Below are 25,086 nucleotides of genomic sequence, written 5' to 3'. Positions count from 1 at the left end.
CCTTGAAACTTCAGAAAGGAAATGGAACACAGAAGTTGAGAGTATCGAATTTCAGATATCTTTACTAAGTTCAAATCTTAGCTTTACCCCTCACCTTGGAAAAATTACTTAATGTCTCTGTGTCTCAGATTCCTCATCTGTAAAATGAGGATTATGATAGCACTTTCATCATAGGGCCTTTGGGAAGAATCAGTAAAATAAATATGCAAAACACTCAGAACAGTGGTTACAACATAGGAGATACTGTATACGCCCTGTCTAATATGTTTTTCTATCACTGGAAAATAAAATTAAGAGTACAGAAAAAATTAAAGTGCTTAGTGACTTAGTGATAAGAAAAGTAAGATATAAAATTTTGGATGTTAAATATAACATTTAAAGATGTTTGCCAATTATAATAAATGAGTGGTATATATTTTCTCAAGAATTTGTACAATTTATCACTAGTCTGATTATATTACAATACAGTGGCTGATTATTAAATATATGATACTTTTCATTCTAATTCTCTAATTATTTTTATTTTTTGCAGGACAACATATTAATCATCTTAAAGGAAATTTCTAATTGGAGACATAAAAATTATATATTTACCATATATAATTCACAGATTTTTAGTAATTTTGGTGGGGATAAGAATCAGCAGAATCTACCTTGTCCACGAAAACAACATTTTAAAATAGAAATCATCTGTCTATATAGGTCCACAGATCTTCCTTTCAAAGTCTTTTTTTGTTTTTTGTTAACTAACTTATTTAAAGATATTTCAATAAATATATAAGCAGCATACATATATTTAATAAAAATATGTTCTCCAAATATTAGTGTCATTTAAAAGCCAAATATATTTTAATTGGAAACTATATGAACTCTGTATATACACTTACAAAATATTCAACTTTCTAAAGTAACAGGAAGATAATGTTACAACAACTTACATATATCAGTAAAAAGAGAAGAGAAAAATATTAAACTTGTCATTCAACCTGAATTAACAATTTGGATGCTTTAAGGAATATTATTTTTACTACAAAAATGGAATTAAGACAAACACAATTTGCATTATTTTTTAGTCACAATAAAATCTGCATAAATTAACATTTGAAAAATGAAAACGAAAAGGAAAGATTTAAGCATATCTAAAAATATTAAATTGTTACTTGGTTTTATTGTTCTCTAAAGTTCTAAAACAGGGAGGTAGGAAATAAAAGAAGCTAAAGGTAGATTATGTCATACACTAGCTTCATTCTGTTTTGTAATTTAGATCCCAGTAAGGAGATGATTTAGTCTACTGAATTGCTTCTGTGACCATAAACAAATTTATTTCAGGACAGTACTTTGTAAAGGGACCAGAAATATCAAGTGACCTGAGAGGTGGAGTTTAAAATTAATTACAAATTGAAACAGGAGACTTAGTCTAAGCAATTATAATAAGGGAAGTAATTGGAAAATCTATTAAATGTCCAGTAGTAAAAATTAGATTAATTTGCTTTTTACTTAGCATTTTTGTAAAAGGATTTATCTTATTTTTTAAATCAAAATAGTTCTGAATTTAGATGTCTAAGAAAAGAAGGGAATAATATGAGGTGATTATTATTTATGAATCTCATTTTCTACTCCATTTCTAAATGCTGCAAGTGGCTAACTGGAGTACTTTATTCCCCTAGAAAACAATTTTTTTTTTTCCTTTGACTCTGCCATGATTTTCCCATGTATAATTGCTATTGTGCTAAAACTAAGAGCCATGAGACATATGTGTAAGAGTTTTAGCTTCCAAGAAAACATATTGCCAACTATATTTTGTCATGCACAGAACAAGAAATTAGAGGAAACTGTATAAAAGTCATCATTCTTTCAACAAAGTGACTGAGGTAACGCAACAGAGAAAAGTTTGACTTTTAGCCACAAGTTTCTACAGGAACTGACTTTTCAGGAGAGCCAAATTTCTTTCAGATGTCTGTGAAATAAGTTATGGCAATACAGAGAACTGCATTAATTCTTATTTTTTAAGCATTACAACTTTCTATTATTCCTTAGACCAACATCACTTTAAAAAAAAGTTACTCTAAAATAACTCAACCTTTATATTGAGACTTCTACTTCTGTGTTTTAAAAAGCATGATGCACATGGTTTCTAATAAAATTTGGGGACAGGAGGCAAAGTAACAATTTTGGTTTATGTAACATTGGGTTTAAGTTTATGTTAAAAATTTATGTTAATTTTAAGGCACTTAAAGAACATAGGAAGAGAAGATATTTAAAATATGAGACACTTGACCCTCGCTTAAACTGTTATCCTCATTTGTCTTTAACATGTCATTATTAGTATTCAATAACTAATTTTTATAACAGGTACTGGGTTAAACATAAAAAAGATATTCCTGATCCAGAGACAAAGAGCTGAAAAAATCATTGATATAAACTAGTAGTATTTCCCTCAAGCTTTACTGAAGTATCATTGACATAAAATTGTATATATTTAAAGTGTACAATGTGATGATTTGATATGCATATACGTTGTGAAATGATTACCACAATCAAGTTAGTAATGCATCCATCACCACATATTGTTACCTTTGTGTGTGTGTATGGTAAAAACACTTAAGATCTAGTCTTTTGGCAAGTTTCAAGTATATAACACAGTATTATTACCTACAATCAACATTCTGTACTCTAGTGGTTTTCTCAAGGGGGCTGGGAAACCTGAAATTCACATTATTAATGGGGAAAACTTAACCTGAAACTAATCTGTTGAAACATTTCATAAAGTTAATCTAGAGAAAGTTTTTAAGAAAAGGAAGCCAATGCAGAGATTGAAGAAAGTTTTTCATGCAATTTTATTAAACAGTCTTCATCTCATTAAAACTTTCAGATCTTTCCTGGAAAAACAGTAAACTTAGTTCCTAAACTGAAGATGTCAGTTATGTTTAGAGAACAATGAGTTTAACGCCTAGACCCTCTCATATATTACTGTTCATAATAATATACAAAAGTGTTTGTACCCCTCTTAAGCGTATCTTTCTTAACACCATTTAAATCGGGCTACTTTCAATTGCATTAAGTATCCATTTGGCATTTAACTTGTATGCTCACTAAGTAAAAAGGCATAGTTCCTTAAAAACTTAGACAATATTTCTTCCCAATATTCTCTTATCTGTTTCTAACATGAAGGAGGAACTAGAATAACTTACATACTTAAAATTGCAATAAAACAATCATGCTTTCTTTTATTAGCTGTAGACCACACCAAGTAAGAATGATTTTTTAAATGTCTTGAATGGATCAGAGGTGCTGCACAAGATCATGAAGGTTCTTGGAACACATAAATGGAAACATAAATGGAGGCAACTAAAGGAGGCTGTAGAGTTGATGGGTCCTGAAATTCTCCTTTTCTGTAAATTTTTACTAAACCAGCTAAATTTGTAAACCCAAAGTATTGAGCATAAACCTAAATCATTATTACTTCAGACATGGAGGAGGTGTAGAAACAGGAACTTACAAAGGTGATCTTCATGGCTGCATGCAGTATCCAGATATAAATATCTCAGGACCCATTCACAGGTCTTTTGGAACAAGGCAGCAAAGTGTGGTTGTTAACTACTTACCTCCTCCAAGTGGGCCTCTTTGCAGCAAACATTTTAAGATCTTGGCTCTGAGAAAATAAAATAAAATTTCACTTTTACAAAAATACAAATACTGAACAGTAAGTACATCATTCGTTGTTTGCAAAAAAATTTTGCAGAGATTTAGAAACTTCTTACTTATTTACTCAATACTGGCAAGCTATCATTGTAATCCTCAAGAACTAAAGTTGAATTTAACCACAACCACAGCTAATGCTTTAAGAATTGAAACCAGGTTTTATTTTGGCAAGCCCTAAGCTGATTCATTGGTAATAGCTGCTGAAACAGTCTAAAATTTTGGTTGAAGCAAATGTTTGACCATTTTAAGCTTCAAATACACATAGTCATGGTCATGGTCATGATTTATATATTTTTTCTATTATTTTTACTTATTTCTTACCAATATTTGTTTTTAAGAAACACCTGTTTTGTTTTGTTTTGTTTTGTAACTTGGAAACTCTTTACATCCATATGGGGTATCTAATATATTATGTCATACCATGTTAACCTACTAAAGCCCAGCAGGGCTGGCAGTGATGTTCAGTATATGCAAATAGCTTTGTGAAAGCTTTCCCAGGATTCTGGAACAGTGTTATGTTGCCAAGAGCAGCTGAGTTTCCCCCCGAACTTCTCAACTAGGTTAATAAAATCCAGAAAGTCTACAGAGGTAGTGACAAAATTATCTTTATAGTTTAATGCTCCCATCTACTGTTAAAGCAACGAATAGCAATTGTGTCAAGAAATTTGTTTTCAATTGAGCAATTAATAAATTAATATTTAAGTGTTTGTGTGATTTCCATTGGTGTTAAATTCTTACTATAAATAACATTAAAATACTTCCTGGCCTTAAGAAAAATGCACTATGCTGTGTCAATGGGATGTCAATAAATAGATTTGGTATTTCAAGCAATCTCTTACTACTTAGGAAATTATGTAGGAAAGATATGATATTCTTGGTAAATTAATTTGTGGATTTTTTTGCATAAGCATGCTCATATAAAGATACAGTTGATAAAAGCAATGAATTATTTATTTCAAAGTAGCTGTACTTTGGCTATTGGAAACAGTCATGACTGTAGAATGAAAATCACATTCAGCAAATCATAAGAAAATATCAAACCATCTTAACTTATTTTCCAGTGATTGATGGAGGTTGCTCCCACCTCGGTCAGTCCTATGCGGATAGAGACGTCTGGAAGCCAGAACCATGCCAAATATGCGTCTGTGACTCAGGATCTGTCCTCTGTGATGACATAATATGTGATGACCAAGAATTAGACTGTCCCAACCCAGAGATCCCATTTGGAGAATGTTGTGCAGTTTGCCCACAGCCTCCAACAACTGTGAGTGTTAAGAAAATCTGTACATCTTCCAGACTTATATTTGAACACATGCCTAGTTTCTATATTATAGGAGTCTGAAAGGGAGTGAAAGTAATATCTGTCAAACAATCATGTTAGTATTATAAGTAAAAGGTGAACATTCTGGCTTAAAACTAGAGATTGGATGTTATTGGGGATAAGAAATAAGCATGCATGGGAAAGCTGTTCCTATGTCTTTTTAATCTGTTTCTTTTCCATTTATTAGCCTACCCGCCCTACTAATGGTCATGTAATTCAAGGCCCCAAGGGAGATCCAGTAAGTAAACATTCTTCAATGGAATACAATTAGTTACTTGACTAGTTTGTTTTATTTATTTTTTTTCTAGTAGCCTTTTTATATTTGAACTTTCATCATTTATACATTTTCTTTGGTGGCACATATTTAAATAATGACACAAAATAAATCAAACTAAGAATCCATGATTGTACATGTAAAGATTCAAGCTTTTCAAACTTCATATAATGTCTTCGTCCATGTTATCAGTTTCAAAATTAAAATAAAGAGATCAATATAAAAAGAAATAAATGACATTGAAATTATTCATATGATTTAGTTTAAAAGTTATATATTCCAAAAAAAATGTATTACTTATATTGATTCCTCATATGATAAAGCAGAAAAGCTACAATTTGATAATGATTCTGAGTCAATAGGAATTTTTACTGCTTTATTAATTTTTATCTATGATTTTTTTGTAGGGTCCTCCTGGTATTCCTGGGAGAAATGGTGATCCTGGTATTCCAGGACAGCCAGGCACCCCTGGTTCTCCAGGCCCCCCTGGAATCTGTGAATCATGCCCTACTGGTTCTCAGGTAATACATTCCTGTACAAGAGATCCCTCTTGTTAAAACTACCTCCTCATTTCCTTTTCCTTTTCTTTAGCTTATATTATATCTCACTTTTGTGGGTTCTTTATATCTATTCTCTGATTTTATAAATTTAACAAATTCTTCTTTAGTGCTTATAAGTGCTGGGCACTAGTCTAAATGTTTTATAAATATTTACTCTTCCTCATAATGCTAATGCGATTGCTACCATTATCTTTGCAAAATTTCCCAAATTCTCAGCAGGCATATAGCATATGCACTACGTTTGAGAAATGAACCATCAACCCTTAAAAGAATTAACCTAGAGAATTTAAGAATTGCTGCAGCTGGGCCTATTTGCCTTATAACCCCAATGGTAAAGCTTCTGAAAGTTTGAACTAAAAGCAGTTGAGCTGTGAACATCCCCTACTGACTTCAAGTCAACAGAATTATTCAAGTCTATGCAACCACTCTTGCCAACCTTTGACCGCACAGCCTGCTCCTCTTGAAAAGCATGACAACCAACTAACTATGCATGTAAAACTAATAACCAAACAAGTGAACAAAGTAAAACCTCTGCTGTGTTGGAGTAAGGAGAAATTTAAAAACACATACATAAATCATTATGAGTTTAAAAGAATTATTTTTAAATATCAATTCAACAAGAAGAAAAGGATATTACCTAACTTATTCTGGTACCAAACAGAACCCACTGCTAAACCTACAATTCAAAATAAAGTAATCTCCAAAGAATTCCAATAAACACACAAGCCTTTTTCTTACTACTATGCTTATTTTCTATGCAGATGTTTGTTTTAGGGTGAATCTGTTTGGCATATTAACTAAAAGCCAGGAGATATATATATTTACTTGTATTATTAAATGTTGGGAAAATATTTGACTTCTTCATTTTTCTGCTCAAAATGAGAAGGTCAGATTATACATGCTCTGAAAGCTCTTGATTCTATGTTTCTAATGTTGTGGACATCACTTAGAAATATTTTGGGTAGAAGCATATAGGAACAGATTATTTGGAATTGACATGGCATGCAGTTGGTGGAAGGGTTACAAAGCAATTATTTCTGTAGAGTATCTAAAGCTAGAGAGAGACAGGATAAGCAAGATAATTAAACAAGACATACCACGTCCACTGGTATGCAGACGTTTCTCTCAGTGAATAGTAGATATTGCATGCACTTCTCGGCACTTTGGAAAAGAACTATGGTCTATACATCAAAATGATCAAAATTGTCCATTTTTTTATGCTGCAGAACTATTCTCCTCAGTTTGAGTCCTACGATGTCAAGTCTGGAGTAGGAGGAGGAGGACTCGCAGGCTTTCCCGGGCCAGCTGTATGTACAAGTGTTTCTCAGCATTTTAGAGCATTGGTCTTCCACATTGTTAAACCTTGAATGGTTGTTCTTTTAGTGATATCATACTATAACATAATTATATAAAGTAGCTTTTTCTCTATTAAGGATGGGGAAGAAAATGGCAGGATTATCATGATCCTTCTCTTATAACTAATTTTTTCCTCACCACTTCTTATATGCATTTTTCTCACGCTTGTTGGGCCATTCATTTCTTATATGACCACCTACACTGGGGCCTGTCTTCATGCATAGGTCTCCCACTCACATATTCTTAATTTTAACCAAATATTATTTTTTGCTTCCACTTTCTCTCTTTCTCACCTAAGTTTTTCAGAATCTTCTTTTATTGTCTTTTTATTAATTAAATGCCATTTTTAGATGATATTTTGAGTGATGAATGTCCAATATCACAGTCTTGACTCAAATCTTAGAATCAAATACAATTATTTCCACAATTCGTCAAGCCTTTAAGTTCATCTACCATAATGATAGCTATTCACATTGTACCCAAGGGTTTCTTTTAATGTAAATGACCTAGACTTTTGATAGAGGAAAATAGCAAAAAGAATTGAAACCTGGGGCATAGGCATGTGATAGATACATGGTGTCCCATGTAAATTACCCTGTTGCAGACAGCTTCTCAGGAGGAACAACACTAGGTAAGGTGATTATTTCATTGTGAGTAAAAGGTACATAAGTGTAAGTGAAATGTAACACTGATTCTCAGAGATTATGGAAGACTGTTGCCAAGATCACTGGACTCCGTATTTGTGACTTCTAAAACTAGAAAGGACACAATTCTAACTAATACATCCAAATGAGCAGTTAAAGAGCTTGTTATAATTCACATAAATTACTAAAAGAGAATTTTACAAACCTCTAAAGTTATAGGGGCTGTGTGTGTGTGTGTGTGTGTGTGTGTGTATCTTTCAAAGGCAGGAGAATTATGTTAACTATGTTAGCATCTGCTCTTACTCAGCTACACTCATATCATGAATCTTATTTTTAAATCAGATATAACAGTTTTTACTTAAAAAAGAAACTAGAAAACCACTACTTATTAATATTCGAGAAAATTTAATTACTCATGTTTTATCATTGTGTTGACGGTCTTTAAAAATAGCAGATTACAACACTGAACCTTTTCTAGTTTAATCTATAATTTTGAAAAATAAGTCAGTTATAATTGTAGTTTATTCTGGTCCCAAATATTGACAATTTGTATATGCACTTCTAAATCTTCATGTCTACATAACTCAGTGATGTAGTTAAGGACTTTTGGGTTGATTTACACCATTACTTTTAGAAACTAGGTTGTATAGCATGCAGATAACTATTTTTCTATAATGAGTTGGGCTTCCAGGCAAAAAATAATAATAATAATAAAATGTTTCTTCATTTGTACCAGTATCCTAATATTGGAAGGGATTTTTTCATAGTATTTTGCATGCGTTTTAACAGATTTTGAATCCCCTTTTGGGGAGTTTCAGGCCAACATTTTATAATACTTACCAATAATTTTTGTCAATTCAGTGGGAATTTCATTTAGAGTGACATTTTTGTAATATCTTCCTTGTAAATATATTAAAATTAATCATATCCATGAATAATTATTACATAACGGGGTAAGTTGTTCACATATTTAAAGATATCAACACCATTTCTATACAATGTCATCTCTTTGATGCTTGAATAAAGTGTATTTCAGATGCATTTACTTTGTATTTATTCTTTAAATTTACATTCCAGGGTCCCCCTGGCCCTCCCGGTCCCCCTGGTGCATCTGGTCATCCTGGCTCCCCTGTAAGTATAGCCATTAGAGGAGCTTTCTTCTTCATGCATATTCTACAAATCAAGATACTATAGATCCTGCTGTAATGTAGCCATTCCAGCATGCACAGTTCCTATTGAGTAGAGAAGTCACAACCAGGAAACTATCATTCTTGCAAACACGTTGAAATTTCATATTTAATTCCTTTCCACAAACAACTATTAGCAATGAAAACTTTGGTAAAATTAAAGCACATGTTTAATTTGCATGAGCTATGACTTCAAGTTTAAAACAATTCAGTTTCAAAGGAATGAAGTGGATGAAATGGAATAAATTAACTTTGTTCTAATCTGAAACATTTTGGCTTCAATCTTTATTAGCTGGAACAAAATTTGCTGACTACACTTAAAAATCCTGATTTCATACTGTCTTCAAAATATAAATTAATCATATGAAGATTAAGCTACTTTGAAAATATTTACATATTATTCTACCCACTAGGGTTCTCCAGGATACCAAGGTCCCCCTGGTGAACCTGGACAATCTGGTCCTTCAGTAAGTAACAATTATATCTATATTTAATAAACTGAAAATTCTACCTTCACTTTCTAAAACACATGCATAGATTCCTACAAAGTATAGCTTAAGTGTTTGTTTTCAATTTATAATAATAAATGGTATTTTTATGATAGTTGAATGGGTTTCACAGATCTATTGGACTCTTAATGATTTAAATATCTTAAAGACACATTATTTATTCTAGAAATTCTATGGCTAAATTAGCCATTACAATAGCCATTAAAATAACCACTTACTAGTGTGGATACAAATTATCTCTCTCTTAAATGTAGATTTAATTTTCCTATAGCCACTCAGTTCACCTTCATATCTACTTTTCTGATATATATTTGTAAAACTTGATTTAGTAGAAATAAATATAATCTAATAGAGTTCTCTAGGAAAACATGCTGTGTAAAAGTAAGGTGAAGTTATTTTAATATTTCAAAGTATTTGGAAATATTTATATATTTGAAAATTTAATATCTTAAAAATGTAGAAGTGCTTCAAAATGTATCAGTATACATATGTGGTATAAAACATAGATGCATATTATTTGTAATTTTCATTAAAAATAAATTTAAAAAGCAGTAAGAAATGGATATAATATAGGTATGATATTAACTCAATGTATCATTTTCTTGATGAGAAATATTGACAATATTTTCTGAATAGAGGTTTCTTCCAGTAATGCATATAATATATAATAACACATTGACTGTAACAGAAAAATCTATAGATTTATTTTTTCTTTATTTCCTTATTTTTAGGGCCCTCCAGGACCTCCTGGTGCTATGGGTCCAGCTGGTCCTGCCGGAAAAGATGTAAGTTTTTAAGGGTTGAATGGGAATGCAGCAAAATTCAACTTGGAATATTCTAAATAGCATATGTCATACACCACAATTTCAGAGAGAAAAACCTTACTGTTTTTGAATTGTTAATTTCTTAATGACATTTTAACTCACATTAACTTTAAATATCTATGTAGTATTAACATAACTGAATACACTATTTGTTAAATTCCAAACTAGCAGAACCAACAAATGTGCTTCTTGACTCTGTCAAGAAGACGTATCCAGTGACTGTGTAACTTAATGGAAGGAGATGAAAGTTTCTTCTCTTTGCCTCTTGCAATGAAGAAATTGATATCAGTACTTTATAATTTAAAAAATTATAAACACCTTTAATATTATGCTACTCTTTCTTTTCCATTTAATTTCCAATTGCAAATTCTTGTCAATAGATTGAGAGATAGTCATAATATTTCAGTGATGAGAGATGTCTACATTATTCATAAGGTGGGAAAAGCCCTCCTCATTTCTTCTATTAAGGACATATGTAATATTGTCAATAAAAAAACTAATCTCACAGTTATATGTTGAGCCTATCCACTTTCATGAGTTCTTGGTGAGAAAAATGCAAATTAATCAGTTTGTTAATTGGCTACAATGTAGTTTTCATTTATATAAACGCCTATATTTTTTTTATTTTTCTACCTAGGGAGAATCAGGAAGACCCGGACGGACTGGAGAGCGAGGATTGCCTGGACCTCCAGTAAGTCTTCAGCATCTCCTGAATTAATTGGAGTAATCACAGTGATCTTCACTTGATAATTTTTATATAATTACATTGAACTAAATTAAAAAATACTACTGGATTGTGACTGTCTTTGAAGGTTCATTAAAATCTTTTCTATTCATTAATTTTAGGGTATGAAAGGTCCGGCTGGCATGCCTGGATTTCCTGGTATGAAAGGACACAGAGTAAGTTGAATTTCTAAATTGACTATGATCTGTCTCATTTGCAATGTTTACTTGCCTAACCAATATTATTGAACAATTATGTTTCAAACATGGTTGATTTTAACAACAAATTACTTGTTTTATACAAAGTAATTAAGCTTATTTTAAGTGTATGAAAGACACGGGAAAGAATAAGTTAGTTTTCTTATCACAACTGTCAGAAAAAAAAAACATAAAAAATATAATAGTTATGCTTATTTATTGACTTAGTCAATATGACTTACAGATAGAATTAAACAAGTTTATTCTAGCAAAATATTAGGTAGATTCAACCAACTGAGCCAAAACTCTATCAACTTTATATAACTAAAATCTATGAAACTGATATTTGCTACCCTACAATTGAGACAACTCTTTACCTGGACTGAATTATATTTTCTAGTTAGTTCAGATTTTTTAGTATAAAATCACTGTCAAATGTCTTCATTCTATTTAAAAGAGTTTTTAAGTTAATGTTGACAGTATTGTTACATGGAACTAGCAATAAAAATCCAATGTAAAGTTTTCAGGCATTCTGTGTCATTAACAGTTTTTACTATTTTTACGTATTTCATAGGGCTTTGATGGACGAAATGGAGAAAAGGGTGAAACAGGTGCTCCTGGATTAAAGGTGAATCACAACAATATCATATTTTCATAAGTAAATTCAGATAAATATTATAACTATATTTAAGATGTATAGTTTGGGGTTTAACTTTTGAAATTTACCTGAATTTTGCATTTTAAGAGCTGTATAGCAGTGCCTAGGGATGTTCTATTAAAGCTTCCACGAAAGCTGATATCTTGAACTGTCTAGATTAGAAATGAATGAACATCCCTGAGTAACCTATTAATTACTTCTGTTGACTTCACACGTTTTTAAAATACAGAAAAAGAGATTTCTGGTAAATAAGAAAATGTTACAAAATTTTGACATTGTTATAATGTATATCATTGGGGGGGTTCCATAGTTTCATAATATGCTATGTTTAAGAAACTAAAATTTTTCTTTCTGTTATATAAAATTGCAATATATTTTATGTTTCTAGGGTGAAAATGGTCTTCCTGGTGAAAATGGAGCTCCTGGACCTATGGTAATTATGCTTCTTATATAATTTTCAGTTTTACTATTAACCTCCATCTAACCCCAAACTTGTCTTGCTCCCTCAGCAACTGCTTTTACACATGTCAAGTTTAAAGTGTAACCACACTTTCAATTTTATTCTGTAGGGTCCCAGAGGGTCTCCTGGTGAGCGAGGACGGCCAGGACTTCCTGGAGCTGCAGTGAGTACTTCAGACACAAGGCACTGTCACAGCCCAGAGTGACAGACTAGTGTCTCAGCCAGGTTTTCAGGCTGTGACAATCTGCAGGACAATTCCTGTTCTACAAAATCGCACTTAAAGTCACCTCCATAAAATTTTCGCCATAATTATAGAAAAACAAGTGTTTTTTGGTTATTATCCTTCTTGAGGATATTTTTTAAGTGTTAACTTTACATATGTTATCAGAGCCATTAACTCACATTCAGTTGGTAAAATACAAAATCCAATCCTTCTACATTAGATCATTGCTATATATATGGATTGTTAACAATTTGACTCTAAAATCCATGTAATCAATACGCAGATTTTAATACATGTAAAGAAAAGTGAACTCAATTGAGTGAGAATTTTAATCAAAATATTACTTGTCACCAGTCTTTCAGAATAAAAAAGATATTTAAGAAAAACTTCTCTTTTTAGGGCGCTCGAGGTAATGATGGTGCTCGAGGAAGCGATGGACAACCAGTAAGTAATTTTTTATCTAACCTTGATTTGCTTCAGAGTAATGAAAGATTATGAATTGTGGAATATTGGAATAATATGGATTATAGACCCAAAACTCAGCATAACAATCTGATTCAAACTGACAAATAAACCCAATAAATCAATAAAATCTAGACATAAAATTACGGACAATAAATAAAATCTGGAAACAGTTAATCTAGAAATGCTAAACTCATTTAAAAAATTCTGATATTCCTTATTAAACTCTGCCAGTTGCTAACATTTTCATGTTAGTTAATAGTCAGTACTGGTTATGACAATTAAGATAGATAATAATGTTACCTCTGTTTTATAAATGAGAGCTTAAGGCTACCTTACCTGCATGGAGTCACAGAATTTGTGGCAGAAGTCGGGAGCGGGGGAGATCCAAATTTATAACTTCAGATTTACTCTATTTTACCACATTGTTTCTCCACGTAATATTCATCCACAAATGATAAATATATTTCATATGCATAATTATCTTTTGTATTGTGTATGTATTCACATATTATTTACTAGTAGCGTTAGCTTTTGTTTGCTTGATTCAGAGCTCTTTAAATGGTATTTAATTTTTTCAGGGCCCACCCGGTCCCCCTGGAACTGCAGGATTTCCTGGTTCCCCTGGTGCTAAGGTAAATATGTATTGCTATAGAAAAATATATCTTGGAGGCAACAAAATCATTGTATCGGTTCTTGAAAATATTTTTTTTTTTACCAGTCAAGCAGATATCTTCTATCTGTACAGATCTTTAAAGACTTATTCTTTTTTTAAATTAAATTTATTAGGGGTAATATTGGTTATGAACATTATATAAATTTCAGATGTCCAACTTTATAATATGACATCTGTATACTTTATTGTGTGTTTACCACCAAAAGCCCAAGTCTCCTTTCATCACTTTGTGTTTGAGCCCATTTGCCCTTTCTGGATTCCTAGTGTCCGGTAGCGGGCATTCAGCCATCTTGGTATCTCTTCTGATGCCATTTCTCTTTTCCCAGTCACTTTCTTTTTTTTTTCATCATAACCTGAGGATATTTTTTCACTGATATATTTTTTTAAATAGAGTGGGAGGGAGGAAGAGAAAGAGATGAGAGAACACATCGATTGTTTGATTGTTTGCCTCTCACACAACCCTGACCAGGGCCATGGATCAAACCTGCAACTCTTCTGTCCACAGACCGATGCTCTAACCGCTGAGCAAAACTAGCCAGGGCCCCAGTCACTTTCTGGGACACAGAGATAATATAATACCATTTTTCTCTGCCTTTATGATGAATGATTCATAGATAGAGATATATAGACATCCTTTAAATAGAGTATGTATAGTCATCCTACTCCAGCTTTTCAGAGATGGGCTTAAGGAGGACTGAAAAGTAAACTGGCGAAGAGATTAGAAGTGGCAAGAGAAACTGACTACTAGGGCTTATCCTTTAGGGTGAAGTTGGACCTGCTGGATCTCCTGGTTCAAGTGGCTCCCCTGGACAAAGAGGAGAACCTGGACCTCAGGGACATGCTGGTGCTCAAGGTCCTCCTGTAAGTAGCAGATGTGGCCATTGAGATGGAGAAGAGTATTGCTACACTTATTTCATAAAAGCATATATTTTAATGCTGCTTTTAACTGAAGTTCTTTTTTGAAAAAAAAATTTTGTTTAGTGCTCTACAAAAACTTCATTGTGACAAATGCTGGTTTAATTAGTAGTGAAAATTGTAATTTTTGAGGTTTGCTCTCTTCTAGAATTAATAAATTTAGTTTAAATGACACAGAGTGAATTTGAAGATAGTTTTCTGATACTTCAAAGGATATGCCCCAAACTAACCACCAACAGAAAATTCAGAGAAGAAACCAGACTAAAACCTATTCTATTTGCTTATTTAATACAATAGAATAAGTACATATTATCTCTAATTCATTCGGGTAATGATAATATCTTGCCTACATTCTATGTGTTGTGCTATAATTGGAGGAATCACCTAATGTCTATAAAGCACAACACCCATCAGTAGATTTATTTTGCAAATATATAAAGTCTAATGTACATACACTGTTTGCATTATTGTTAATATTCTCTTTTCCCCTCTAGGGCCCTCCTGGGAATAATGGTAGTCCTGGCGGTAAAGGTGAAATGGTAAGATGCCTTCACCCCTCACCCTCAGCTCATCCCCACACACATTGGCTTCCTTTGTATTTTGCATGACAATACATTTATGAGCTTTAAGTTAGCTCTTCAGAAAAAAAAGTTTAAATTTGGCTAATGCTCGTCTTCTTGGGTTGTTTTTAGGGCCCCGCTGGCATTCCCGGAGCTCCTGGACTGTCAGGAGCCCGGGGTCCTCCAGGACCTCCTGGTACCAACGGTGCTCCTGGACAGCGCGGTGCGGCAGTAAGTTACTGATGCTCTGTTTCCTGAAAAGTGTGGCTTTATTTTCACAACAAAAACGTAAATAGCAGGCTGTTTATTCTTGTTCGTTTTATAACTGAATGTTTACTGGTGATGATTTTGTTAGTCATTCTCCCTGTTTTCAAACTGAGATTTTGTTTCATTCAGGGTGAACCCGGTAAGAATGGTAACAAAGGAGAACCCGGACCGCGCGGTGAACGGGTAAGTGTTACCTGGACAGATTTGGATATCTGTTAGAAAAATACCACACAATTAGAGTGAACAGGTAAAAATTCTGCCATCTAATTCAGTCACTATTCCTTTGTTGGCATCCTTCCTCAGGGTGAAGCTGGTTCACCAGGTATTCCAGGACCTAAGGGTGAAGATGGCAAAGATGGTTCACCAGGAGAACCTGGGGCCAATGGCCTTCCAGGAACTGCAGGAGAAAGGGTATGTTTTCCATGGGCATCTCAAAGGAAAACAGCATCGCTGTCACCCACACAGAACTTCACCTTCGGGTGAGGTAACCGTGGTTTTTCTTAAGCTGAGTATCTAATCCCAAATATTGTTTTGAAGCTTTTCATAACATGAGAATATCTGTGTTGCCACTCAAGAATTATAAAAAATATTAATGCTTTGGACTGAAATATTTGCCTTTCACTATTTCCAGGGTCCGTCTGGATTTCCAGGAGCTGCTGGAACACCTGGCCTTGCTGGAGAAAAGGTAGAAAACTACTTCCTATTTTCATAAATGCTAGTACTACAAATAGGTATATTCTTGTATACAGTTTCCCATTTATTAAAACTTAAATATCTGAAAGAAATATAATAAACTTTTCAAAAAACAATAACTTGCAGTATAAAACAATGATGCCAGCCCCTGATCAGCCATCTTCCTGCCTTTGTAACTAAAACAAGTCACTTGACTGCTATGAGAATCCCTTAACTTAACCTACCCATTGGGAACCACTTATCTGAGCCTTATTGCAAGAATAAGCTAAAATATCTAAAAGTTCTTTGAAAACTTGAAAGTGCTATACAAATATGATTTCATACCATCAAAGATATTTAACTTTATATGCTTGTTAAGTTCACTAAATATTACTTTTTAAAGCATGTGATGTGCATCAAAGTTGCCTCAAAATATTTCCGATATGATAATCCAAGCTTGTAATTAACAGTGATTTTATACTGAGCATATCAGCAACATGCCAACTCTCTATAAGAGAACAAAAGAGTCCTGGCTGGGTGGCTCAGTTGGTTTGAGGTTACAGGTCTGATCCCCAGTCAGGGCACATATAGGAGGCAGCCGATTGTTTTTTCTCTTTCACATTAATGTTTCTCTCTCTCTTTCTCCCTTCCTCTCTCTCTAAAAATCAATAAAAACATACATGTCTTCAGGCGAGGATTAAATAGAAAAAAGAAGGCCCTTAAAAAAAAGTTCTCTAGTTGTAAATTAAATACTGTCCATGTCTGGGTTTATAAAGACTCTTTTACATATTTGTTGATTCATTTCACCATGTAGGGTCCCCCTGGGGAGCGCGGTGGTCCAGGCCCTGCAGGGCCCAGAGGAGCTGCTGGCGAACCTGGCCGAGACGGTGCTCCGGGAGGTCCAGGAATGAGGGTAAAGAGAAACACTTCTATTTACTGAGGAAAAATGCAGATAAAGAAGGTCCAAAGACATCTTAAACAGACTAAACCTTTTATAGACTCACAACAAACCAAATAATTATTTTAAGAAAACTTAACCTAGTACGGGTTAAAGAATAGTCAATACAACACTTGACTAAAATACTTCACTGGCAGAAAAAAACAGTGTGTGCAACTATGAGGCTACATATGTAAAGAGAAATCTCAAATTTTACAGATGTTTGTATGTTTTTAAAATTATTTTTAAAGCACCTGAAAAACTTTTTCAATTTAGGGTATGCCCGGAAGCCCAGGAGGACCAGGCAGCGATGGAAAACCAGGGCCTCCTGTATGTACATGCTTAACTTCTCATTTTGCAAGCCCAGTGTATAATGGCATACATGACTAGACTTCTCCTTGATGTACATTTATAGCCTTGATATGTATATGTATATTTTGATCATATTTTTATCAAACCTCTATTAATGTAATTTTTTTCTCATTAGGGAAGTCAAGGAGAAAGTGGTCGCCCAGGTCCTCCAGGCCCATCTGGTCCGCGGGGTCAACCTGGTGTCATGGGTTTCCCTGGTCCTAAAGGAAATGATGTGAGTTCCTGCCTGGATTTCTTCAATAACTGTTTTATAGAAGGACTTTTACTTTTCATATGGGAGTGCAGAGATGGCCAAACTTTGATCTCTGCTTCAAAGCATAGAAGAACATACAAAAATCAAAATACCATGTGAGAAGGGAAATCATTTTTGGTAGAGATTTTGGGAAGAAATGGAAACATTCATGCCAACCTAATTATAGAAAGCAGTTTTGGTTGTGAATGTGTGTGTGTGTGTTTGGGTAAGAAAACAGTTTTAGTTGTGAATATGTGTGTGTGAGGGAACAATATGATGAAGTATTTCCTTTTGAGAATTTGTCAATATTGGCCATTTCTTTAGGGTGCTCCTGGCAAAAACGGAGAACGAGGTGGCCCTGGAGGTCCTGGCCCTCAAGTATGTACTTTCATGACCTTCTTGCCATCCTTATAATACATGCATTTATTTGCAACCCTATGACTTCTCTCTACTTCTCTAACTACTTGTTTTTTACTAGGGTCCTGCTGGAAAGAATGGTGAAACTGGACCTCAGGGTCCACCTGGACCTACCGTAAGTTTGCTCACTTAAATTGCAGATGAAAGTGAGGGGGAGTGGGGCAGAGGGAAAACTTTGGAAATTACATAATCTCTGACATTATATCATAATAATTCATCAAAGCAATTATTATGTTGTTTATGTTGACATTGAGGAAAGTTTATATTGTATATGTCTCTCTTGCATCACTTCCAAGGGCCAGACTGTACCCTCCTCTCACACCAATAATTTTTAGTTTTATTTTTTTCTTTATTGATATTAGAGAGAGAGGAAGGGAGAGAGAGAAGAAGGGAGAGGGAGAGAGATATAGATACATCGATGAGAGAGCACATCAATTGACTGCCTCTTACATGCCCCCTACTGGGGGTCAGGCCCACAACCTGGACATGTGCCCTGACCAGGAATTGAACTGGTGACCTCTTGGTGCATGAATCGATGCTCAACCACTGAGCCACACCAGCAGGGCCACACCATTAATTTTTAAATTAAGCCATCAGTCTGCTTAAATGAAAACTGTGTGAACTAAATATGAAAGGTATCTTATAATGAAAAATCTCATTACACTTTTTTTTACCTAGGGGCCAAGTGGTGACAAAGGAGATGGAGGACCCCCTGGTCCACCAGGACCACAAGTAAGAATTTGTTTTTTTAAATGGTCATTGAGCACCTGCTTTTACCAAACAATTAAGTACTTCCCTTTGATATCTATATTTGTTAACATTTTTGTGACACTAATAGATTACAATTTATCTTAAGCTTAAAATTTGTCAGTCTATCTTCTACCTTGAAGTAAAATGATAGACAATGTGAGTAGACAGGCATAATTTCTATAATTTCTATGTCTATTCCAGAATGAGTATTAATAATGAATAATTTTATTATCAATAATTTTAAAAATAATTAAGTTTACATAATTCTATATCTACACTTATTTTCATTAAAATTTAAATGTATATAGCTAAAGCCATCTCACCATAATTGTCAATTCATTTTTATAAACATCGACAGAAAGAACAGAGGGGGATGGGCATTGGTTTTAAGATATGATTCTCACATCTCTGTCATTGTAGTCTGAGAGCCACAGTATTGTTTACCTCTGTAAAGACCACTGAGACCATTCTTTAATGCTTTGCAGAAGCATATGAATGAGAGCTTTTTTGTAAGCAATGTTTGACATGATCACACAATGCAGATATGATTCCTTCTAGGGCATTCCTGGAACCAATGGTCCTCCGGGAGAAAATGGAAAGCCTGGTGAAGCAGTAAGTTGTGTGTCATTTTTTCAAAACTCAGAAACCAAAAGAACAAGTTATAATAATTTTATTAATTATTAAATTTTCCATTTTCTCATGCCATGGTGTCTGAGTTTTAACATTTGGTTTTGAAATATTAACAAAACAAAGAGCAATTATTCAATCATAACTATTGTTTGAATTTTACCATAAAATCAAAGGAACTAAAGAAAGAGTGGGAAACTCAAGATTTGACAAATTGTACAATATGAAACAAGTTAAATGTGTAACTTGCTTATATGTGTCTAATATGCATTTTGATATAGGCCTAATTGTAGAATGTTAATCTCCCAGGGTCCAAAGGGTGAGGCCGGTGCACCTGGAACTCCAGGGGGCAAGGTAAATATTTCCATTTATTTTCTAATTGTAAGCATGTTATAGAGCACTTGACTAGTGACACATTTTTAGCAGATTATACCAAGATACTCTTTTTAAGAAGCACAGCATTGTTAGGTGAATACATCCAGGGTGACTGACTCAAGATATTTTGAATATATTAACTGTGCCTGCATGCGGAAAATCAGGTTCTCTAACATTAATAAACACTATAGAATCAACTATGGGCCTGAAATTTCAAAAGAAAAATCTTTACAGTGCATTAATTCTATATTTTTTTAAAAACTGTTTTGGTAGAACTTTAACATTTTGTCCTAGTGAATAAAATTATAATCCTTTCAAAGTTAATTCATCAGATCATGGGTCAAAGTTTCCTTGTTTAGACTAAGTTTAAGTTCTCAGTTGATCAACTATCTTTTATAAAAATGTCCAAATTATACAAAATATAAGTTAAGAACCCAGGCATCTGAATAAAAATAATAAAATTTAGGGTGTTTAGAGTATATTTTTAGCATTGGGTTTTCTAACAGGAATATTACATTCCTACTACAGGGTGATTCTGGTGCCCCTGGTGAACGGGGACCTCCTGGAGCAGCAGGTCCCCCAGGAGCTAGAGGTGGAGCTGGCCCCCCTGGTCCCGACGGAGGAAAGGTAAAACGCCACATAATTCAGTTAACTCCGATTTTACAAAATGCATTGCATTTCCTCCTTATGATTTACTATTTTTTCTTTCATTTCAGGGCCCTGCTGGTCCACCTGGGCCACCTGGTGCTGCTGGTACTCCTGGTCTACAAGGGATGCCTGGAGAAAGAGGAGGCCCTGGAGGTGCAGGTCCAAAGGGTGACAAGGTGCTGACTTGTCTTTTGTTAACTATGTAACAAAAAAGACTTTGTACCACCGCTGGAAATCACCCTATTTTCCAAATTCATGTTATCTTTTTATAGTAAGGAAAAATTTTATGTATTTCTTGAGCAACTGTTATTAGACTACCTACTATATGTCATAGTACATCTTGAAGGTTGCTCCTCCTCTTGGCAGATTTTCATTGCAGATACTTCTAAGCTGATGACATTGGCTTTTACTTGACAGGGTGAACCAGGCAGTGCAGGTGCTGATGGTGTTCCCGGGAAAGACGGTCCCAGGGTGAGTACTCATTTTGGGGAGAAACAGGTCTTATCTGTGTATAATAGACAATAGTTCCCTACTCAACTTCTGTCTGTTCCCAAAACTGTTCATGATAAGCAGACCATACTTGACTACCTTCTGGGCATTAAAACGACCCAAATGACTTGATAGTTAAAATTTCCGATTTATCTCTCTTACTACCTGACAATTCAACAGTGACCTGAGAATGGAAAAGTTTTAAAAACATGATAAAAGTTACAAGCTAAAGTCATAACAAGTCACTAAGATCCAAGATAATCAATACTGATCATGAAGGAACCTTTTGATTTAAAAAAAAAACAACAAAAAAAAAACCACTGCAATTCTGTGGTAAAGTCATACCATGGCATATTATTTAGCAGTAACAAGGAATGAACCTACTGATACCAGCAACAATTTATACAGACCACAGGGACATCATGCTGAGTGAAGAAAAGTCAAATCAAAAAGATACTTACTGCATAGTTCCATTCACATAACACTGTGAAGTAACATAACATAGAGGGGTAGAACAGCTTTGTGGTTGCCGGGAGGAATGGGGGACAGGGAGATGGCTGTAGCTCTAGTGAGGTGATAAGAGGGAGTCTTATGGTGACTGTAGTATTTGAATATCCTGATTAGGGGGTGCTCTTGCAGGGCTGCATGTGATAAAAACTGTATAGAGCTACATACACACGCACATGAGTGCATGCATAACTGAAAACCTGAGTAAACTCTATGCATTATACCAGTGTCAATTTCTTGGTTTTGATTTTGTACTACAATTGTGTCAGGTTTAATATTGTAGGAAGATGGGAGAAAGGTGCACAGGCTTTTCCTGTATGTTTCTTTGCAATCTTCTGTGACTCTATAACTATTTCAAAATAAATTTAAAAAAAAAAACAAAAACATTATAATCAATTTTATTCACATTAATAAACAACTTCTAGATATAGTTATATCTACATAATAAACATGTTAAGTAATCATGAAATCTAAGTCATTACATAGATATTATATTTACTGTAGTTGGCTTAAATATTTATAAATACTTCATACTTGACAGTCTAGGTGGGTAAGCCATTATCTCCTTAAAAAACAACCACCACCTAATATTTTATTTATGTAAATAAGTAAAACTTTAACATTTAAAAATATCAATTTCAAAACTTTGTGTGTAATGACACTTTGAATAGTAAAATGACACATTTTGAATTATTAAGCAGTTGAATAAGGCAATGTATTTTAATTTTTAAGTTACTACTGTAAGATCTTATATCACATCTTATTTACCTTCTGCAACAGAAAGAAAAAGGAATCAATACATTTCTACTGAATCTTGTAGTCATTTAGTCATTCCATGGAATCTTACATTTACTAAGTCTGAAGTATTTACACACTGAAAAGAATATCATTCAAGCTACAAAAGAAATAATGTTATTTAGTTTATTAACTGAATAATATGTTTATATACTTTCTGTTTGATTAATAGGAAAAATTATACTTTTTATCTTCAAAATTAAAAAATATATTTCTATTTTCTTTAGGGCCCTGCTGGTCCCATTGGTCCTCCAGGCCCAGCTGGTCAGCCTGGAGATAAGGTAACACTTAACACTATTTAGACACAAACCAGTGAAATCTCTTTGGTCTTTTGGATGATGGGAATATTGCTTTTCTCTTTTTAAAGGGTGAAGGTGGTGCCCCTGGACCTCCGGGTATAGCTGGTCCTCGTGGTGGCCCTGTAAGTGTTAAAAACATTTGTTAACCCCACACAGGCAGCAACTACGTATATTTAGCAAGTCTACCTGGAAGTCCCCAGTCTCAATGGTGGGATACTGTCTTTAGAAGTCATACAACATGAAAGAAAAATTAAAGTTCTCCAATCTAAAATTCACAAGAGACAGTTCTAATCATGTCTTCTGTACCAAATAATTTGGGGAAAATATAAAAATTGCACGTAATATGCCTTGGTAAATGAGTATTTCCCAAACCTATAGAATCTTTGCCTGAGGCTCCTTCTAGATCTAAAGTTCTCTATCTTTGGGGTTTGTGACTCAGCAGAGATATATAGTAAATGTTTTAAATTAATTATTGATTGATTCATTGATTTCTCAACCACTTATATTTTAAAATTCTTACATTATTTACAAGTTATACGATTAAATGTGTTCAATACATCTGAGTTCTCAAGTAATTATTCTTGCAGATATAATAGTCAGAGGCAGAAGGAATCAATGGTTTTGGTGTTGTTTATGACTAATTTTGTTCAGAAATTAAAACGTCTTCAGGTGGTAAACTATGTTAGATACCTTTGCACACTTTCTTCTTAAAGGAAATATAAGATGATACAGAGAATGATGTGTGGTCCCTGTAGGAAGACGCCTTCCCTGTGACTAACAAGAATATTTTTCCCTCCAGGGTGAGAGAGGTGAAAATGGGCCTCCAGGACCTGCTGGCTTCCCTGGTGCTCCAGTAAGTATGAACATCAGGTGAAAAAAAGGTGAAGGGATTAAGAACTACAAATTGATAGTCACAAAATAGTTCCGGGAATGTAAAGTACAGCATAGGGAATATAGTCAATAATATTTTAACAACTATGTACGGTGCCAGGTGGGTACTTGAAATATCGGGGGGAACACTTTGTAAAGTATATGATTGTCTAACCACTATGCTGTACACCTGAAACTAATACCAAATAATATTGAATGTAAACTGTTAATTGAAAAAAAAATAACACATATATATTACATAGCCTAGAATCATTACCTTGCTGAAAAATGGCAGAAGAATAAGTTAAGCCTGATAAAGTCCTGCCTCCAGCCACTGATTCCCTATTGGGTTATTTAAGCTCCTCCCCCCTTTTTTACTTTATGTCTTCTTATTCTTTCAAAGATGGAGCTAAACATATTTGCCTGCTGTTATACCAGGTTAATGAGGCTAACATAATACCCTACATGGAAGAGTACTCTGAAATTTTAAAAGTTCTTTCATTATAGGATCACACTATTTCAAATTAGCTCTAAACCTCACCCTTCTCTAATGATATTACTGGTGTTCACTTGCAAGCTCACAATCCTCAGAGAGACTTTCTCCTTTATGACAAATAATGTACATCTTAATATTTTCTAGATAATATTCTTTTGTCAGGAAAACATTTTGATTGACTTTGTTTTGCCATGTTTTCTAAGAGCCTTCTTTTCTGATTTTATTTCAACATCTCTCCCCCAGAATAATTATATTTTCTGAATATAAGTAATGATAAACCAGATGTATTGGGAAAGATGTCAGCTCACAGGCTGTTTTTCTGAATGTAGGGACAGAATGGTGAGCCCGGTGGTAAAGGAGAAAGAGGCGCTCCTGGTGAGAGAGGTGAAGGAGGTCCCCCTGGGCTCGCAGGACCCCCCGGAGGTTCTGGGCCTGCTGTAAGTGTCCTCTCTTTCCCTAAATCTTCTGACGGAAAGCCCTTAGTTTACAGATAACTTAAGGTGTCATACTGGGAGACCTTCTCATGGTGACAAGTACAGTCTACATAGGAATATAGTTCTGAGTTTGAAGCATAGTTCCAACAGTCTAAATATATCCATCAATTCTTCATAGAGTTACTCTTTTTTGTTTTCTGGGGGGTTATTTTGGTAGAGGTTCTCACTTCTATTGCAGGGTTTTAATCTAGTTTTATTGAGATATAATTGACATATAACATTGTATAAGTTTAAGATACACAACAGAATAATATGATATATGTGTATCTTACAAAATTATTATCACAATAAATAGAGTTACTGTTTTTCAAAGGCCTAAGGCTTTACTAAAAATTTTATTTTGATGCTATTCTTATAAATCATTTTCACCTTCATTACATGTAGGGTCCCCCTGGTCCCCAAGGTGCCAAAGGTGAACGTGGCAGTCCTGGCGGTCCTGTGAGTACTGATCCTCTTAACTATCATTGAAAAGCATTAATTAATATCAATCTGTATAAAAACATAGCATTAGTTCCCTACATAGAGTATAAACATTATAATCATTTACTCATCTATGAGTTATATGTAAATGCCAAGAGGAAAAATAA

At 34.0% G+C, this 25,086-nt stretch overlaps 1 protein-coding gene across 1 annotated transcript in view; it reads left to right on the top strand.

Moving 5' to 3' along the window:
- The window catches only part of COL3A1 (collagen type III alpha 1 chain), a 40,876-nt gene that overhangs the window by 5,587 nt on the left and 10,203 nt on the right, over positions 1 to 25,086 (top strand). The window contains exons 2-37 of the mRNA XM_036254756.1: positions 4,764 to 4,966; positions 5,211 to 5,261; positions 5,705 to 5,818; positions 7,084 to 7,164; positions 8,935 to 8,988; positions 9,458 to 9,511; positions 10,285 to 10,338; positions 11,015 to 11,068; positions 11,224 to 11,277; positions 11,873 to 11,926; positions 12,345 to 12,389; positions 12,526 to 12,579; positions 13,039 to 13,083; positions 13,683 to 13,736; positions 14,540 to 14,638; positions 15,187 to 15,231; positions 15,385 to 15,483; positions 15,649 to 15,702; positions 15,823 to 15,930; positions 16,151 to 16,204; positions 17,006 to 17,104; positions 17,405 to 17,458; positions 17,616 to 17,714; positions 18,057 to 18,110; positions 18,211 to 18,264; positions 18,828 to 18,881; positions 19,458 to 19,511; positions 19,836 to 19,880; positions 20,430 to 20,528; positions 20,618 to 20,725; positions 20,967 to 21,020; positions 22,568 to 22,621; positions 22,708 to 22,761; positions 23,439 to 23,492; positions 24,335 to 24,442; positions 24,884 to 24,937. Of these exons, the coding sequence (XP_036110649.1) occupies positions 4,764 to 4,966; positions 5,211 to 5,261; positions 5,705 to 5,818; positions 7,084 to 7,164; positions 8,935 to 8,988; positions 9,458 to 9,511; positions 10,285 to 10,338; positions 11,015 to 11,068; positions 11,224 to 11,277; positions 11,873 to 11,926; positions 12,345 to 12,389; positions 12,526 to 12,579; positions 13,039 to 13,083; positions 13,683 to 13,736; positions 14,540 to 14,638; positions 15,187 to 15,231; positions 15,385 to 15,483; positions 15,649 to 15,702; positions 15,823 to 15,930; positions 16,151 to 16,204; positions 17,006 to 17,104; positions 17,405 to 17,458; positions 17,616 to 17,714; positions 18,057 to 18,110; positions 18,211 to 18,264; positions 18,828 to 18,881; positions 19,458 to 19,511; positions 19,836 to 19,880; positions 20,430 to 20,528; positions 20,618 to 20,725; positions 20,967 to 21,020; positions 22,568 to 22,621; positions 22,708 to 22,761; positions 23,439 to 23,492; positions 24,335 to 24,442; positions 24,884 to 24,937 (2,528 nt within the window). The remainder of the gene's footprint in view (positions 1 to 4,763; positions 4,967 to 5,210; positions 5,262 to 5,704; positions 5,819 to 7,083; positions 7,165 to 8,934; positions 8,989 to 9,457; positions 9,512 to 10,284; positions 10,339 to 11,014; positions 11,069 to 11,223; positions 11,278 to 11,872; positions 11,927 to 12,344; positions 12,390 to 12,525; positions 12,580 to 13,038; positions 13,084 to 13,682; positions 13,737 to 14,539; positions 14,639 to 15,186; positions 15,232 to 15,384; positions 15,484 to 15,648; positions 15,703 to 15,822; positions 15,931 to 16,150; positions 16,205 to 17,005; positions 17,105 to 17,404; positions 17,459 to 17,615; positions 17,715 to 18,056; positions 18,111 to 18,210; positions 18,265 to 18,827; positions 18,882 to 19,457; positions 19,512 to 19,835; positions 19,881 to 20,429; positions 20,529 to 20,617; positions 20,726 to 20,966; positions 21,021 to 22,567; positions 22,622 to 22,707; positions 22,762 to 23,438; positions 23,493 to 24,334; positions 24,443 to 24,883; positions 24,938 to 25,086) is intronic.

This window comes from Molossus molossus, unplaced genomic scaffold (assembly GCF_014108415.1).
Source record: "Molossus molossus isolate mMolMol1 unplaced genomic scaffold, mMolMol1.p scaffold_m16_p_11, whole genome shotgun sequence".
Lineage (NCBI taxonomy): Eukaryota > Metazoa > Chordata > Mammalia > Chiroptera > Molossidae > Molossus > Molossus molossus.
Note: the sequence above shows the minus strand (reverse complement) of the source record. Positions and strands in the feature narration are given on the sequence as shown.